The sequence below is a fragment of the Podarcis liolepis genome (assembly GCF_965112155.1).
Source record: "Podarcis liolepis genome assembly, chromosome: 12".
Classification (NCBI taxonomy): domain Eukaryota; kingdom Metazoa; phylum Chordata; class Lepidosauria; order Squamata; family Lacertidae; genus Podarcis; species Podarcis liolepis.
This window is the reverse complement of record NC_139563.1, coordinates 11462824-11480072: the sequence shown is the minus strand read 5'-3', so window position 1 is coordinate 11480072 and position 17249 is coordinate 11462824. Positions and strand designations below refer to the sequence as shown.

General features: G+C 42.0%; 1 protein-coding gene across 16 annotated transcripts in view; it reads left to right on the top strand.

The window, feature by feature from the left end:
* Positions 1-17249, top strand: part of KMT2C (lysine methyltransferase 2C) — a 151638-nt gene that overhangs the window by 79774 nt on the left and 54615 nt on the right. For all 16 annotated transcript variants that reach the window (XM_083466464.1, XM_083466455.1, XM_083466454.1 and 13 more), the window contains 6 exons: positions 1268-1384; positions 1502-1603; positions 2402-2506; positions 7685-7866; positions 8699-8863; positions 9979-10088. In XM_083466464.1, the coding sequence (XP_083322590.1) occupies positions 1268-1384; positions 1502-1603; positions 2402-2506; positions 7685-7866; positions 8699-8863; positions 9979-10088 (781 nt within the window). The remainder of the gene's footprint in view (positions 1-1267; positions 1385-1501; positions 1604-2401; positions 2507-7684; positions 7867-8698; positions 8864-9978; positions 10089-17249) is intronic.

The following is a 17249-nucleotide window of genomic DNA, read 5'->3' as shown; positions in this document are numbered from 1 at the left end:
TTCCATAGAAAGAGTTTTATGGCAGCTTGCTACTAACATAAAAAGTAAAGGTAGCTGTGTGGCTCCACAAAGTCAGAAATCCATATTAGGACAGTACCTTTATTAAGTCAACCGAAATATCACAAAATAGTATGCAAGGTTCTGAATTTTCCAGAATTCTTCACCAGAATCTAGCCTAACTAAGAATTTTTTAAATCTCAAAAGCTGAAATACTAAATGTGCCCTGAAAGATTATCAGCATAATATAGATACAGTACAGATAAAATCAATATTTTTATTTTTGCAGTATTTTTGTGAAGGTTATTGTATTACCTCTTGTTTACTAGGTGCTGCTGCTTTTTGTTGTTCTTCCTGTTTCAAAATAACCTTTAGTTGTATACATTATTAGAAGAGATGAACTCTGTATCTAGAGTAACCAGCCTAAGACCTGAGCAAGCTGAAAAGAATTTTTCTTCTCATGAGACTTAGAATTGTTCATTTGTATTCTCATGTTCCGCACACCCACATTTGATTGATATGTTTGTATCAGTAATTGTACTATTAATTTAATATTAAGTTTCATGAAAACGTGTCCTTTCTTTCTGTATCATTTACAAATTTTATTAGTGATGTAAGCTAATGGTGTGTTGGTACTTTCAGTTGATAACATCCTTCTAGGACTATCTGTGCAGCTAGAGTGAACATTGTTGTGAATTTTCTCTTAGCAAGCAATAGTTTTACTCCCCCTCCCCATTTTCTCAAGTCATCAATGTCTATTACATACCTTGTGAATAGTGTGTACAGTGTTAGGCATGCCTTTGATGAGATTGATGGGAAGCTACTCTTAAGCCAATGCAGGATATAAGCATAGAGTGGAATCTAGTTGGTGCTTCTTGCACTGCTGTATCAGCAGAGGTGCCTGCTAATTGGAGAGAAGGGAAAACATTATTTGCCAGGCGACCTTTCAGGACAGATTATTGGGTAGCAAAAACTTCCTCTCCTCCTCTTCTGCTAGCAAATGGCTCCCACTAAATCAAAAACCTCACCTGGATCAAAATTCATAATAAGATACTTGACAAAGGTTCATAGGCCACAACCCTCACTATATGCTGTGTATCAAGATCTCTTCAGATCTGCAAGCCCTGCTGTGGGACATGCTCATGTGAAAAATCCTGTTGTGTTGCAAAATACAAAATCCTGTTGTATTCTTACAAAGTCTGCTTTATAAGGAACATTTCTATGAAGCATTGCTTAGTTCCATCTAAATGTTTTAATTTGCTTTAAATAGGGTCGTGGCTCAGGGTTTCCTGGGAAGCGGAGACCACGTGGTGCAGGCCTTTCTGGAAGAGGTGGACGGGGGAGATCAAAACTTAAAAATGGAATTGGATCTTTTCTTTCTCCAGGGGTAAGAATCTCTAGCATATTATTTGAGCAGGCAGAAGTCTTGATTCGTGTCTCTGCTCACAATGATCTGCTTTTACTGCCAGAAAACTGTTAAGTTTTTGTTTTCTTTTATTTGTAGGTCACAGATATGGACATTTCATCTAACAAAGACGAGGAAGAAAACTCAATGCACAATACTGTTGTTCTGTTTTCTAGCAGTGACAAGTTTACTTTGCATCAGGTTGCAATATTAATTCATATTTTATTGTTTTCTAATGTCATTGGCTATTTCCCAATTTCTAAGCCTCAGATGAAAAGTGTAGGCAATATTTAATGGTATTGTTTATTCTAGCTGTCCACTTCTGGTGACATCCAACCTCTTCCTAGCAAGACATTTGACGATAGTTAATTTATCTATAGGTGTTTAATCTAGATAATTTATAACATTACTTGGTGGACCATAAAACAAGTAATAAGCCTGTTAGTGTTTTGTTAAATTTGGGATTAACTATTCTGTATATGGGCTACTATAGTAGCGAAAACAGAATACCATTTGTTGGGAGGCTGCAGTTATTGCATTGTGGGGCTACTGTCCTTTTAAGTTTTGAGGGCAGGTAATAGCATTGCTTCATCACTTGTTTTTACACTGGCTGCTATGTAGCTTCTGGCCATAATTCTAGTGGTCTTTAAAGCTAGAGGTGAGTTAGATCTAAAGCTGAGCTGATATTTTTGGTCCATCTCTCTTTGGACATTTGCAATGAGCTTCTAATATATTTTGGAAATTCTTGTAGATTTTTAAAATTGTTTTAAGACTTCAACTACCTGTCCTTACAAAAATGTTCAAGATAGTTTTACTAGTATTACTAATTTTTGCTGTATACATAGGGTATATTAATGATAATAATGAGAAGACTGTATACACCTGAAATTTTGAAAGAGAACAAAGTTTGCTAAAAATGGATTAAAGTTGCATATTTCTTCCATGTTTTAATTACCTAGTACTAGTTGTTTACCTGAAAATGTTTCTTTGATATTCTAGGATATGTGTGTAGTTTGTGGGAGTTTTGGCCAAGGTGCAGAAGGACGATTGCTTGCCTGCTCTCAGTGTGGTCAGTGTTACCATCCATACTGTGTCAGTATTAAGGTGAGCACTTTGAAATTATTGTCTGCATATTGTCCCTGCATATACTGCATTGATTCCAGTTTTTACATTATTAAGGAGTGTTTTAGCTTGTAAAATATTCCTCTGTAAATGTGATCATTATTTGTATGCAACTGACAAAGCACTTTAATTAAATGACATTTTATACATGCAAGAGAAGTTAACCTTTGTGAAATTTTTCAGCTATAAATAGCACTGTTTATCTTGCAGATGGTTAAAAGAAAGTATTGAGATAACAGCTCAGTATTGAGCTAGATATAACCTAAGTATTAAGATATGAAGCAGTATAGTGTGTTTTGTTTTGTTTAAGGCTGGTTTCCTAAAAAAATATAGTTCGTTTTCATTTATGACCGCAGTAAGATTCGGTTAATTCACTTTGTCTGTTAGCTATCAGAATTTTCAGAAACTTAAGTAGTTAATTTCTTACATTCATTAAGCTAGGAGAGAATATGCAAAAAGTTCAATTTGGATAGTTATGGGAAGACATGCACAGATAATAAGCTATTTGCTTCAGCATATAAACAATGAATCGTCTTTTAAGTGCAGTTATTTAAAAAGGGAATATTCTTTTAATGTATTAAATCACATGCATTTTTATGAAAGGGTTGTACTGAAGCTATAACACACTCTAGACAGCTTTTGTTCTCCCAGAATGATTAGTGTAGCAGAGGGGGTAAACTTTTGAACACTCCATAAAAGTAGCCATTTTAATCCTCATGAATTGCTTTGAAGAAAATTTAGGTTGATTACTCCAACAGAAAATGTGACTTAAGCATGTTTTGAAGCAAAGTTTAAAATGCATTTCAAACCCCGATTATGAAGGGAATCAGATAACTATTTCCAAGCCTGTCTCCTTTTATTTACATATGTCTTACACCACCGTGTTGTCATACACTACTGAATGAAAAAAGAAAACATTCAGGAGTGGTAGAGCTGGTTCACACATTACACTCTTAATGATCACAGCAAAACCAACACTGATTTGATTGCTTAAAATCCTGAACCTACAAACACCTTTCCTTACCAGTGTTTGCCTGCCCCTTGACTTTTCCTGTACTCTTGTGAAGGAGACAGTTCCAGCCGTCTCATACTTAGCATGTCAGGAGCAACTCTCTTTTTTTTCCTCCCCCCCCCCCCCAAGAAAGATGGAAGATTCAACTGTCTAAGAAAGAACTACCGTAATTTTCGCTCTATGGGACACACTTTTTCCCCTCCCAAAATTAAGGGGAAATGTGTGTGCGTCCTATGGAGTGAATGCAGGCTCCTTGGCTTCAGTGATGGCAACGCGAAGCCTCCGAAGCGCAGAGGGAGCACTCCCTCCGCTCTCCCTTCACGCTCCGGAGACTTTGCATTGCTTTCGCTGAAGCCTGGAGAGTGAGAGGGGTTGGCGTGGAACTTGTGCTGTGCTCTGAAGGCTTCGGGTTCCTTTTGCTGAAGCCGGGAGAGCAAGACTTCAGAGGGAGAGGGGCGCTGAGCAGAGAGGGGGAGAATTTTTTTTCTTGTTCTTTTTTTTTTTTTATAAAATTTTTATTGGTTTTACAACATTTTTAAGAAAAACAAACAAACATTAAAAATGACAAACATACACGTATAGTTTCAAACATATTTTCATAAACCTCTTTTCTTGGACTTCCCCATACCCCCCCTCTCTGCATCCCAATGTCCGTAGTTCAACTAGCAACTCCCAATTGTTACTTTCCAATCTCTATCCTCTTAGTCCTCTTTTATAATCTAACCTTATATCCCTGTACCCCTTTGTTTCTGGTAACCACGGCATTTTAGCATTCATTAAGTTTATAGTAGTCCTTAAGATAACTTTTAAATTTTTTCCACTCTTCTTCCACCGTCTCTTTTCGTTGGTCACGGATTCTGCCTGTCATCTCGGCCAGTGTCATATAGTCTATCACTTTCATCTGCCATTCTTCCACAGTGGGTAAATCTTGTGTCTTCCAATACTTTGCGATGAGTATTCTTGCTGCTGTTGTGGCATACATGAAAAAGGCTCTATCTTTCTTTGTCACCAATTGGCCGACAATGCCCAAGAGAAAGGCCTCTGGTTTTTTAGGAAAGGTACATTTAAGTACCTTTTTCATTTCATTATAGATCATCTCCCAGAAGGCCTTAATCTTCGGGCATGTCCACCAAAGGTGATAAAAGGTACCTTCAGTCTCTTTACACTTCCAACATTTGTTATCAGGCAAATGATAGATTTTTGCCAGCTTGACTGGGGTCATGTACCACCTGTATACCATTTTCATAATGTTTTCCTTTAAGGCATTACATGCCGTAAATTTTATACCGGTGTTCCATAACCAATCCCAATCAGCTGACATAATATTATGTCCAACATCCTGAGCCCACTTAATCATTGCCGATTTAACTGTTTCATCCTGTGTATTCCATTTCAACAACAAGTTGTACATTCTAGATAAATTCTTAGTATTGGGTTCTAACAGTTCAGTTTCTAATTTTGATTTTTCCACCTGGAAACCGACTTTCCTGTCCTGTTTAAAAAATTCCATTATTTGGCGGTATTGGAACCAATTTTCTACTTTATGCTTCAATTTCTCCTGACTTTGTAGTTTGAACTTATCTCCATCCTGTTCTAAGATTTCCCAATACTTCGGCCATCCGACCTCCATATTGAGTTTCTTCACTGCTTTAGCCTCCACTGGCGACACCCATCTAGGGGTTTTGTTTTCTAGTAGATCTTTATATCTTATCCAAACATTAAACAATGCTTTTCTGACAATGTGATTTTTAAAGGCACTGTTAACTTTACCATACCAAAGATATGCATGCCAACCAAAAGCGTTATTGAAACCTTCCAGATCCAAGATGTCCGTGTTCTCGAGGAGCATCCATTCTTTGAGCCAGCAAAAAGCTGCTGCCTCATAGTACAATTTTAGGTCCGGCAGGGCAAAACCCCCTCTTTCCTTAACATCTGTCAATATTTTAAATTTAATTCGGGGCTTTTTGCCCTGCCAGACAAATTTCGAGATATCTTTGTGCCACCTCTTAAAACATTCCATCTTATCAATAATCTGCAAGGTCTGAAACAAAAATAACATTCTAGGCAATACATTCATTTTAATTACTGCAATTCGGCCTAACATTGACAGTTTCAAATTTGACCATATTTCTAAATCTTTTTTAATTTCTGACCAGCATTTTTCATAGTTGTCCTTATACAAATTCTGATTCTTAGATGTTAAATAAACCCCTAGATATTTAACCTTCTTGACCACAGTCAAACCTGTTTCCTCTTGAAATTTCTCCTTTTCCATATCTGTTAGGTTTTTCCCTAAAACTTTGGTTTTTTGCTTGTTCAACTTAAATCCAGCTACCTGGCCAAACTGTTGTATTATTTCTAAAACCCTTTTCGTACTAGTGTTTGGCTCTTGCAAAGTCAATACTAGGTCATCTGCGAACGCTCTTAACTTATAATGTTTAGCTCCGACCTGCACACCTTTGACCTGCTGGTCATTTCTTATCATATTCAGCAACCCCTCCAGAACTGAAATAAAAAGTAATGGGGAAATCGGGCACCCCTGTCGTGTTCCTTTTTCTATCTTAAGCTCCTCAGTCACAACATTGTTTACAATCAGTTTAGCTTTTTGTTCAGAGTATATTGCAGCCATACCATTCTCAAAGCCCTGACCTACCCCCATCCCATGAAGATTTTTCCTCATAAAACTCCAAGAGATATTATCAAAGGCCTTCTCCGCATCCACAAAAATCAATACTGCCTTGGTGTTTATATTCACCTCTAACTTCTCCAAAATATCTATTACATTCCTTACATTGTCTGCTAGATGTCTTTTAGGGAGAAAGCCTGCTTGGTCTTTATGAATCTTCTCCATCAAAACTCTTTTAAATCTTTTTGCCAAAATGTCTGCAAAAATTTTGTAATCCACATTAAGCAGGGATATTGGGCGGTAGTTCTTGAGTTGGGTCTTTTCAGTCTCTGACTTTGGTATGAGTGAAATATATGCCTCTTTCCACGATTCAGGTGCCTTTTTTCCCTCAAGGATCTCGTTGCAAACTTCTCTTAGTGGTTCTCCCCCTCTAAAGCAAGGTGTTTTTCTTGTTCTCCCCCTCTAAAGCAAGGTGCGTACTATGGTCGGGTGCGTCCTATAGAGCAAAAAATACAGTGGTACCTCGGGTTACATACGCTTCAGGTTACATACGCATCAGGTTACACACTCCGCTAACCCAGAAATAGTGCTTCAGGTTAAGAACTTTGCTTCAGGATGAGAACAGAAATCGGGCTCCGGCGGCACAGCAGCATGAGGCCCCATTAGCTAAAGTGGTCTTCAGGTTAAGAACAGTTTCAGGTTAAGAACGGACCTCCGGAACGAATTAAGTACTTAACCCGTGGTACCACTGTATATGACATAACTGGAGCACACTCGCTCTTTTCACAGAGCATGAACACTTCATATTTCCCCAACCATCTCTGCTAGTGGGAGAGAATCTCTAGGGTTCTAAATAAGCAATGTGAGGTTGGTATTCACATGATCACTTTGCAACAGAGTGATATGTAAACTGGCTTTTGCACTGTGACATACGGTGGTAAAGACTGATTCAGAGGTTTGGAACATTATGCTTTGCTTCTGTCAGGTACCATGATGAACCTTTTCGAAAAACTTCTTTTTTCAAGTTTCGATGTATGTTTCTAAACTATAGCCATATTTAAGATTAGGAAAGTAATATTTGGCACTATTGTACTTTTGTTTAAATGCCATAATGGGGAGGAGATGCCAAATAGATTTGTAAATCAAGAGCAAACTGTATTTCTCCAGATTTTGGAACTATGTTGTCTTTTAATTTCAGTAAATGTGAATCTTGATTTTGATATTTGCAATAACTGAGAGTACGCTGAATCCTTACACTTGGGCCATTTTATTTTTAAAAAAACCTAAAACAAATTTTCATCCATAATCTTGGAGAGCACAATGTACATTGCTATTAAATGCAAGGATATTTTTGACTTCTAAAAAAATTAAGACTTCCCTCTAAAACAAAAAGGAGAGCATAAACATTTTAAAAATACCATTTCCAAATGATAGAAGCAAGTTTATTGAGAATATAAGCCTGTAAATCAACTGAGGCTGTCTGGCTTCCATAAATAATTGCCTGCTGTCTTCCACTATGCAGATAACAAAAGTGGTGCTCCACAAAGGTTGGAGATGTCTGGAATGCACTGTGTGTGAAGCCTGTGGGAAGGCTACAGATCCAGGAAGACTGCTCCTTTGCGATGATTGTGATATCAGCTATCACACTTACTGCCTAGATCCGCCACTGCAGACAGTTCCTAAAGGAGGGTGGAAATGCAAATGGTATGTGTAACTTCGTCCCCCCCCCCCCCCGCTTTTAATGTTTTCTTTTAATCTGACTATATTTTCTTTTAATTAATATAATACGGCAAGGCTGATTTGGAAAATTACATTTTGCTGTAATTTAAAGATAATACAATTTTAAGGTGAAAATACCGTATTTTTCGCCCTATAGGACGCACTTTTTCCCCTCCAAAAATGAAGGGGAAATCTGTGTGCATCCTATGGGGCGAATGCAGGCTTTAGCTGAAGCTTGGAGAGCGAGAGGGGTCAGTGCGCACCGACTCCTCTTGCTCTCCAGGCTTCAGGAAGCTATCAGCAAGCCTGGGGAGCCCGCAGGAGTTCCTAGGCTGCGGATAGCAGCCTGCTTCCGGGAGCGCGGAACGCGCTGAAGCAGAACGCCCCGCGCTTCGGGCAGACATCCGCAGCCTGGGGAGCCCTGTGGGAGTTCCCGCAGGGCTCCCTAGGCTGCGGATAGCAGCCTGCTTCCCGGAGCGCGCTGAAGCAGAGCACCCCACGCTTCGGAAAGATACCCGCAGCCTCCTGCCCGGAGTGCGGGGCGCGCTGAAGCAGAGCGCCCCGCGCTTCAGCCAGATATCCTTTTCTCCTCTAAAAACTACGGTAGGTGCTTTTTAAAAGCTCGGGCTTCCCCCGCGGCTGGGGGGGGGGTAATTTCCCCCCCTTTATTTCTCCCCCCCCCCAAAAAAAAACTAGGTGCATCCTATGGGCCGGTGCGTCCTATAGGGTGAAAAATACGGTAGGTATTTTAATAAAGTGAAGCAGTGAATCTTGCCATGAGCCCATGTTAAGAAAGATATTGTTTTGTGTTTTACAGGTGTGTTTGGTGCAGACATTGTGGTGCTACGTCTCCTGGTCTTAGATGTGAATGGCAAAATAATTACACACAGTGTGCTCCCTGTGCAAGTTTATCTACCTGCCCAGTCTGCTGTTGCAATTACAGAGAAGAAGAGCTTATTCTGCAATGCAGACAGTGTGACAGGTCAGAGTTTCTGCTACACAGTGAATTATATATTTTCATATGTCAATAATTTGCTCATAGTGTCATGTTGACTGAAGATTGTTTTAATTTATCATATGGAATTTACTTTCACTCCCTTATCAGAGTCGCTTTCCAATAAGAGAGAGCCTCTTTCAAAGAAAAAGCTGTAGCTAATATCAGAAAGAAGAAAACCACCATGGTTGGTTTTTTTAAAGAAAGTTATCTCTTCATCCTGAGTTGATAAATGGCACTCTTGAGTTGGTTCATACATCACGTTATACTATAGTTTAAAACCAAGTATATTTGAATGTGGACATGCAACTCGCTGGTGTCCAGTGATTAAACATTCTTGGAAACAAGCCATAGTCTGGTTCATCACAGTGGCGTAGCGTGGGGAGTGCAGGGGGGGCCGGGCGCAACATCTGGGGGTTAGGGTTAGGGGGTGCAAATCCACAGGTTAGGGGGCGCAAATTACTTGCCTTGCCCCGGGTGCTGACAACCCACGCTACGCCACTGGTTCATCATAATGTCTGAACCCAGGCTCATGATTTGTTTTTGTCCAAAAAACCATGGATAGCAATCAAGGTTTGTTCTTGGCTTACTGCTCATGGTTGGTTTGAGGGAAACCACAAGCCTGGCTTGTTACATTGCAGCACGGCAGCAGTAGGAGCAGGGGTGGAGCAGAGAGTGAGAAATGTTGGGCAGCATGCACCAGCACAATGTTTGTTTTTAACTGTGATGTAATACGACATTCAAGCCAGGCCTCTGATGCAACATTTAGAGGTGCAAGTTGCTTCTGTATTGCAAAGAGCACTCCCAAAGTACAGCCTGTTGCTTGGGGAGAGTATAATCCCATCTAGCAGAGAGTGAACACTGCTCCCCTGGGTGGACAAACCATCTACCCAAAGTACTCCTGTCTTATCTGACCATTTTAACAACTATCTTCTGGGACTAAAGCAGACTTCCTCTGGGGTCTTCATATCATGCCTCTTTACAGGGAAACTTTTAAAGCAGTAGACGTGTTCTGTACTTCTTTCAATCTAAAGAGAGTCTGAATGGTGTTTTGGCATAAAATGGTATACGTTTCATTTTCTCCTTTTTAACTTAACTTCCAGATGGATGCACACAATCTGTCAAAACTTAAACACAGACGAGGAAGTTGAAAGCACGGCTGACAGTGGCTTTGACTGTACCATGTGTCAGCCATACATACCACCAGCAAATGGTAAGGAATTTCTTAATTGGGTATCTAGCAGCGTAGCACTAGCTTTGGAAACAACTTCTTTTGGTCTGTCTCCTGATTGGCAGATGCTGAATTGATTTCAGAGGCAGTACTTGAGGGAAATAATTTCTTTTGTCTTGCTTTTAGCACTGCAAGATTATTAATGAGGAAAAAAACAATTTAGAGTAGAAAGCTGGGTAAATCTCTTCCCAGAGGATTTGTAAGTCTGCTTAAAATTATAATAGCAGCAAGAGGGTGGGTGTGCCCACAAGTGAGAGAAAGACTGCACTCAGAGCACCATGATTTTGAGCAGATGAAGTTCATTATTTAACAATAACATTATCTTGAATATTTTGCTCCCAGTGTCAGATAGACTTCTCTTAACTCAAGATTCTCAGGATTTATTTTTTTCATAAGTTGCATTAATAGCAGCAGACATGTAAAAATATGTGGTGGTGGTGTTGTTTTTTTACTCTAAGTCACTGTTTCCCAATTAGTTGATTACTGAGGACCCCCTATTTTTCAAGAGCCAAGCCACGGACCCTCTACTTTTGAAAATTTTGATAAGTCTATGGTAGTTACCTCCACAAAGCAATTTTTAGAACAAAATGTGGGGTAGCCCCAATTTTAGGTATACTAAAAACACATTAGGGCTGAGCAATATCTGGTTTTCAACATTGTGATACATCAACAGCTAAACATCACAATATTCTGATATATCACAATGTCTGAAATTGGAAATCAGGCATGGGGATGAGGGAAGGAACAGTCATGGCGATCAAACAAGGCGTGACAATGAGGGAAGGCGCAGCTGTGGAGATCGTATGTGTGTGGGGAGTTGAGGAAGCGGAGTCACCTCCACCTCGTGGTTTGAGTGGGAGGGGATAGGGATGGGGGGGTGCATGAAGTGGCTGTCAGTGGAGCAGCCAGCGAAGATGCACATCTACTGTGGCTGCTTTCCTGCTGACTGAGAAAAACTGCTCCGCCTCAGTGCCTTGATGTGAGGGCGATCAGCTGCCCTGCTCTCCGTCAACATGAGTGGAAGGCAGCACCTTGCAATCGGCTGCCCTGCATTCCTTCGCATGAGGAGTGATATGTGGCTGCGTATTGCCGAGTCAAAATCATTATTGAGGTGTGATTTCAAAACCAATTTGGCCAATATCTTGAAAAACCGCACAGCGCTAAAACAGACCATAACATTTGTGATTTTACCATGCAAAAATGACAAAATTTTAGCTGGGGGAAGCAAGGGATGGGGCCGTGGACTCCCTGGATGTGTTCCATGGACCGCCAGGGGTCCCTGGACCCCTAATTGGGAACCACTGCTCTAAGTAATGATGATGGCAGTCAGAATTACTGTACCATCTCTCCCTGTCAAATCTCAACTCTTTTCCTAACTGGCAGCCACCTAGACCAATTAGAATAAATTTACCTGATCCAGGCCCTATATAATAAATTCTCAAGGTGATTGACTCTCTCCTACCTCTCACTAAGCTGCCAATGCCAGACAGGCTTTTGACATAATAACAATATAAGGCCATGACCTTTGACAGTCAAAGAGGACACAGAATATCCCCCCCCCCAATAAAACACACAGAAAACCTTCTAGGCAAACAAACATATATACCGCATTTCTCTACATCATATCACACACATGGATAGCTATTCCTATTAATAGTTTTTATTAACAATATCCTGTAATAACTTCCAGTTTTTCATTCTTTCTTCATACCAGAAACACATTTCCAAATTTTTCTCTTTTCTCACACTCATCCTTTTTTATATATATAAAGGCATTGTCACATGATTTATCCTCAGTTCAATCATTATTGTTCCATATATTATGGAAGCTAAGGCGCTATCCACAAATGAAGCACAACTGCTACTCTGACTTCATTTCTCTTTCTTTCTTTTCTGTCATATCACGTTCAAAGGTGACCAGTTTCTTGTTGCTTCCCACCATTAAGGAATTCCAAATGGCAAAATTAATAATATTTCAGAACACTATAAAACCATGGTTTATATTAGATTGCATCCAATTTTTCTTACTATATTTGATAAAGGAAATGACATTCATCATAAATTTACCTTGTTATTGTCTCCCCCACTTTGGGTCTGATGTATCATATTAATTCAGCCATTGAAGCAAACTTCTATATTTTACCAATCCATTCTTCAATAGGTAGTGTCATTGATAATCTCCACTCTCACCTTCCTGCATATAAAATTCCAGCAGCTATAAAATTCTAGTGGTGGTTACTGTATTAGAAACCATGCAGTAAATTCTTTTTGATCTTACTTCACTGTGTCTTCCACATAATGCAGAAAAAGGGTAAAAACAACAACACTGGGTCTAAAAGAATTTCATATCCTGAAACCCTTCTTAGTGGGCTGCTAATGGTTTTCCAATAACCTTTTGATACATGGAAGGTTTTGGGAAATGACTGTGATAGCAGAATGGCAGACCTCCATCTATTTCAAAGGGTCTTGCACCAGAGTCCTTCATGGAGGTTGACCACTTGGCAGATTGTGTCATTGATCTTTAAACTAACTTATATTTCTTGTTTTCTTCATATGTTAATCTGCCAGCTGCCACATCCAAATCACTGTCTGTCCATACTATTTCTTGCTAGTTAATTCTGAAATTATCATGCTTTGTCTTAATTAGCTATTTCTAAGTCAAATGGGACTGCTGCCTCTTTGGCTTCCCAAATGTGCTTCTGCCTTTCTACCCCCCTGTCTCTCAAATTATCCAGGCTTTAACCTCTATGGAATGTTGTTTCCCACACCATTAAAAAATAAACTTGTTCAGGTTTACATCAAATTAGATTTTCATTTTATTTTAAAGGCATTATTTACATTTTTTTAAATTAATTGATACCTGCCTAGATTTTTCAAGATGGGGCAGGCTGTGCATACAAAGAAATAAAATAAATGAATGCTATTGTTGAAAGGGACAAATGGTACATTGACCTTTCTCTCACAACCCAGAGAAAGGCTTGATTTAAGGGAGCAATCTTAAAGCCAGCCAAAGGCCAACTGAGGGTCCTTTGGAAGTTGAGTAAGTGCCACTCTACCAGCAGAGAGGAAGACCTACCAGAGAGTAAGCAGTTATGCTGCCAGAGATCATCTGGTATATCAGTAAGAAATTGTGTGCATAGGTGCCTTGGCAGAGTGTTCTGGTGCTGTGGGTAAAAACAGGTCATAAAAAAAATAACTTGCAGGTATGCATGAATGGAATTAGGCTGTAAGCTTTACTGCTTTCAGTGAGAGCTGTTATGGAATTAATGTTCTTTAGATTGTGCCTAGTGCTTCCAGAAATATAAGCATTTCTTCAACACACTATTAGCACATAGTTGTTTTTAATTTGTATATTCAGCTTTCCACTGTATTCCTGGTAACAGTGAATGTCAACTGAAATTTGTTAGCCTAAAAAATTCAATTGTTCAAAAATTTAATAATGCTCTTCTGACATGCCTGAGCACAAGAGACTTGCAGAAGATTACAAATGATACCAACATCAAAAACTATAGTTATAGAAGATTATATATTTTAATACAAGCAACATCATCATCATTATTCATTTCATTTCTGTGATGGGATGATGAGCTGCTTGTGCGTAAAATCGTAGTCCCTCAGAGTTTGTTCAAGCCCACAAACCTCTGTCTGTGACAGAGCCCCTCAGACATGGCTGCTCTAGTCGCTTGCAGATTCCGACAGTGGTTGCTTTCGGAATCGTTTCCAGCATAAAAGCTCCTTAACGGAAACACGTCTTCTGGACTCGCAGCGTGACAGGTTCCGGCGAGGAGTGGGTCTCCCTATGGGAGCTTCAGATACCTCCCCACTGTTCTCGCTGGACGTGTCCCTGAGCCCTCCCTCCTGCTCGCTTTCCCTCAGAGATCCACCTCTCCCCCTGCTGGTTCCTGCTTCAGCTGCGGAGTCTCTCCCAGCCTCCGTGAGCCCTTCCACCACCTGTTCCTCCGATGGCAGTTCCCTGACATCCACCTCCCCTCCAGGGCCCCCTTCACCCCCTCCCGTTCCCTCTCCTCTGGGTGGTGAGGAGGTGAAACCCCGAAAAGAATCCTCTTCATCTTCAGACGTCTCGAACATTTCCCTCCATCGGTCGCCGTTCCGGCTCGCTGAATCCTCCTCCTCCTCGGAATCTGTGAACCCCTCCAACTCCTCTTCTTCGTCGGTGGTGGCAAAATATTCCCTCCGGAACCTCGCTACAGGCTGAGGTTTACGTGGGAACCTCTGATGAAAAGTTTCTATTAAAACCTCGTCATTGACATCCTCTGCCATGACCCAGGTGTTTTCCGACTCCGGTTCCCCTTCCCACATTAGCAAATACTCTACTTGATCTCCCTTCCACCTGGAATCGAGAACCTCCGCTACATGGTAGCTTTGTTCCCTTTCCTCCATTGCTGGTCCCCGAGTGACCCTCCCTTCTCTGTCCCCTTTATACGGTGACAGCAACGACCTGTGGAAAACTGGGTGCAGCTTCATGTGGTTCGGTAACCGGAGTCTGAAAGCCACTGGGTTGACCTGTTGCGTGACTTCAAATGGGCCCAATCTTTTGGGTCTTAACTTCTTACAACCCCCTTTGAAGGGTAACCCTTGGGTTGACAGCCACACCTGGTCCCCCACCCTAATGGTTTCACCTTCTCTTCTGTTTTTGTCTGCCTGCCTCTTATATTCCTCCTTGGCCCTGTCTAAGTTAAGTTGGAGCTGGCGATGGATCGCTTCCATTTCTTCTACGAACTGTTCGGCAGCTGGAACGCTCCATCTCTCCCCTTCCCCCCCTGGGAAAGCCCTGGGATGGCACCCGTAATTAGCCAAAAAGGGGCTCATCCCCGTGGACACGTTCTCCACATTGTTGTAGGCAAATTCCGCCAATGCCAGCTTCTCCACCCAATCATTCTCTCTGTCATTGACATAACACCTCAAATATTGCTGGAGGATGCCATTGGCTCTTTCCGCCTGCCCGTTGGTTTCAGGATGCCGGGCAGTTGAAAAATTGACCTCTACATGCAGTAAGCTCATGAGCTTCCTCCAGAACCTGGAAGTAAATTGTTTCCCTCGGTCTGAAACCACCCTCAAGGGGGCGCCATGCAACCTAAACACATTTTCTACAAACAATTTAGCTGTTTCTTCTGCCGTGACAGCATGTGAGCAGGCTATAAAGTGGGCCATTTTGGTTAACAGGTCTACCACAACCATGATGGCTGTTTTCCCTCTGGACTTTGGCAGATCAGTCATGAAATCTATTGCCACTGCTTCCCATGGTCTTTCAGGTGTGGGTAGCGGTTCTAATAACCCTGCCGGTGCCCGCCTCTCCCCTTTGGCTCGCTGGCATTGGTCACACCCTCTCACATACTCCCGCACATCTTCCCTGACCTTGGGCCACCAAAATTCCCTGGTAACCAGCCACATGGTTTTGTGTTGCCCAAAATGCCCTGCTGTGGGGCTATCGTGCAGCTGCTTGAGTACCTTCTCCCTCAAATCACCTTCAGGTATATATAACGCTCCCTTGTAATACAACGCCCCGTTTCTCTCCTCAAAACCTCCGGGTTTATCTCCCTCCCTCCTGAGACCCCTGAGTTTGTCCTGGGCGTATTCATCATTCTCCGTTCCCTCTACCAGTTCTCTTTGCCCCACCAATGCTACCCCACACACCCAGCGGTCCTCTGGAATGACATGTCTTTCTTCGGGTGCTCCCTCCCCCTCCAAATATTCAGGTTTGCGTGAGAGAGCGTCCGCCCTAACGTTCTCTGGGCCTGGCACGTAACAAATCTCAAAGTTAAATTTGGAGAACTCCTGGGCCCATCTCAACTGCCGTTGGTTGAGCACTCGTGCCCTTCTCCAATACTCTAGGTTCTTGTGGTCAGTGCACACTTGCACCTTATGTTGTGCACCAATTAGCAGGTGCCTCCATCTCCGGAAAGCCTCATGAATAGCAAGAAGTTCTCGGTCATACACCGTGTAGTTCCTCTCGGATTTGTTCAGTTTTCGCGAAAAAAAGGCACACGGTCTCCACTCTGACTCCTCCTTCCCTGGCTGCAGAAGAAGCACCGCCCCTATGGCTCTGTCTGATGCGTCTGTTTCTACTCTCATCTTTTTTTGTAAATCCACATGCAGAAGTTGTTCTTCAGAGGCGAAGGCCCTTTTCAGTTCCTCAAAAGCTCGCTCCGCCTCCTCAGTCCAAACGAATTTCTTCTTACTACTGAGACAGTCCGTAATGGGCGCCGTCAGGTGGGCAAAGTTTCGGATGAACTTACGATAAAAGTTCCCAAACCCTAGGAACCTCTGCACATCCTTCTTTGTTTTGGGTGTTTTCCATTCCAGCACTGCCTGGACCTTGCCGGGATCCATGGCCAATCCCTTGTCTGACAGGCGGTACCCCAGGAACTCCACCTCCTTGGTATGAAACTGACACTTCTCCAGTTTCACCCACAGCCGGTTGGCTTGCAGCCTGCTCAACACTTCTCTGACGTCTCTCACATGCTGCTCCTCATTCCCAGAATACACCAACACGTCATCTAGGAAGGCCACACAATTCTTGTAAAGCAAAGGCCCCAGTACGTGGTTCATAAACGATTGGAAGCACGCCGAGCCTGCTTGTAAGCCAAATGGCATAACTAAATATTCAAATGCCCCCAAAGGGGTGAACATGGTGGTTTTCCATTCATCCCCTTTCCTTATATGTATCAGGTTGTATGCCCCCCTTAGGTCCAGCTTTGTAAAAATCTTTCCCTTCCGCACCCTGGTCAAAATGTCGTCAATCCTGGGCATAGGGAAGGCCAATGGTTCTGACACTGCGTTTAACCCCCTGAAGTCACACACAAGTCTCAGCTTGTCCGTGTTTTTTTTATCCACAAAAAACACTGGGCTACCTCCCACCGCTCTGGACTCTCTGATGAAACCTCTCTTCAGGTTCTTGTCAATGAACTCTCTTAGCTCCTGCATTTCTCTGTCTGACATGGCGTACAACTTGCCTACAGGAAGCTGTGCCCCAGGGAGTAAATTGCTTTGACAGTCAAAGGGTCTATGTGGGGGTAGTTGGTCAGCTTCCCTCTCGCTGAACACATCGCTGAGATCTGCGTATTGTCGTGGTACCTTCACTTTCTCCATTACTTCCGTCCCTGCTAGGGTGGCTTGGGCCCC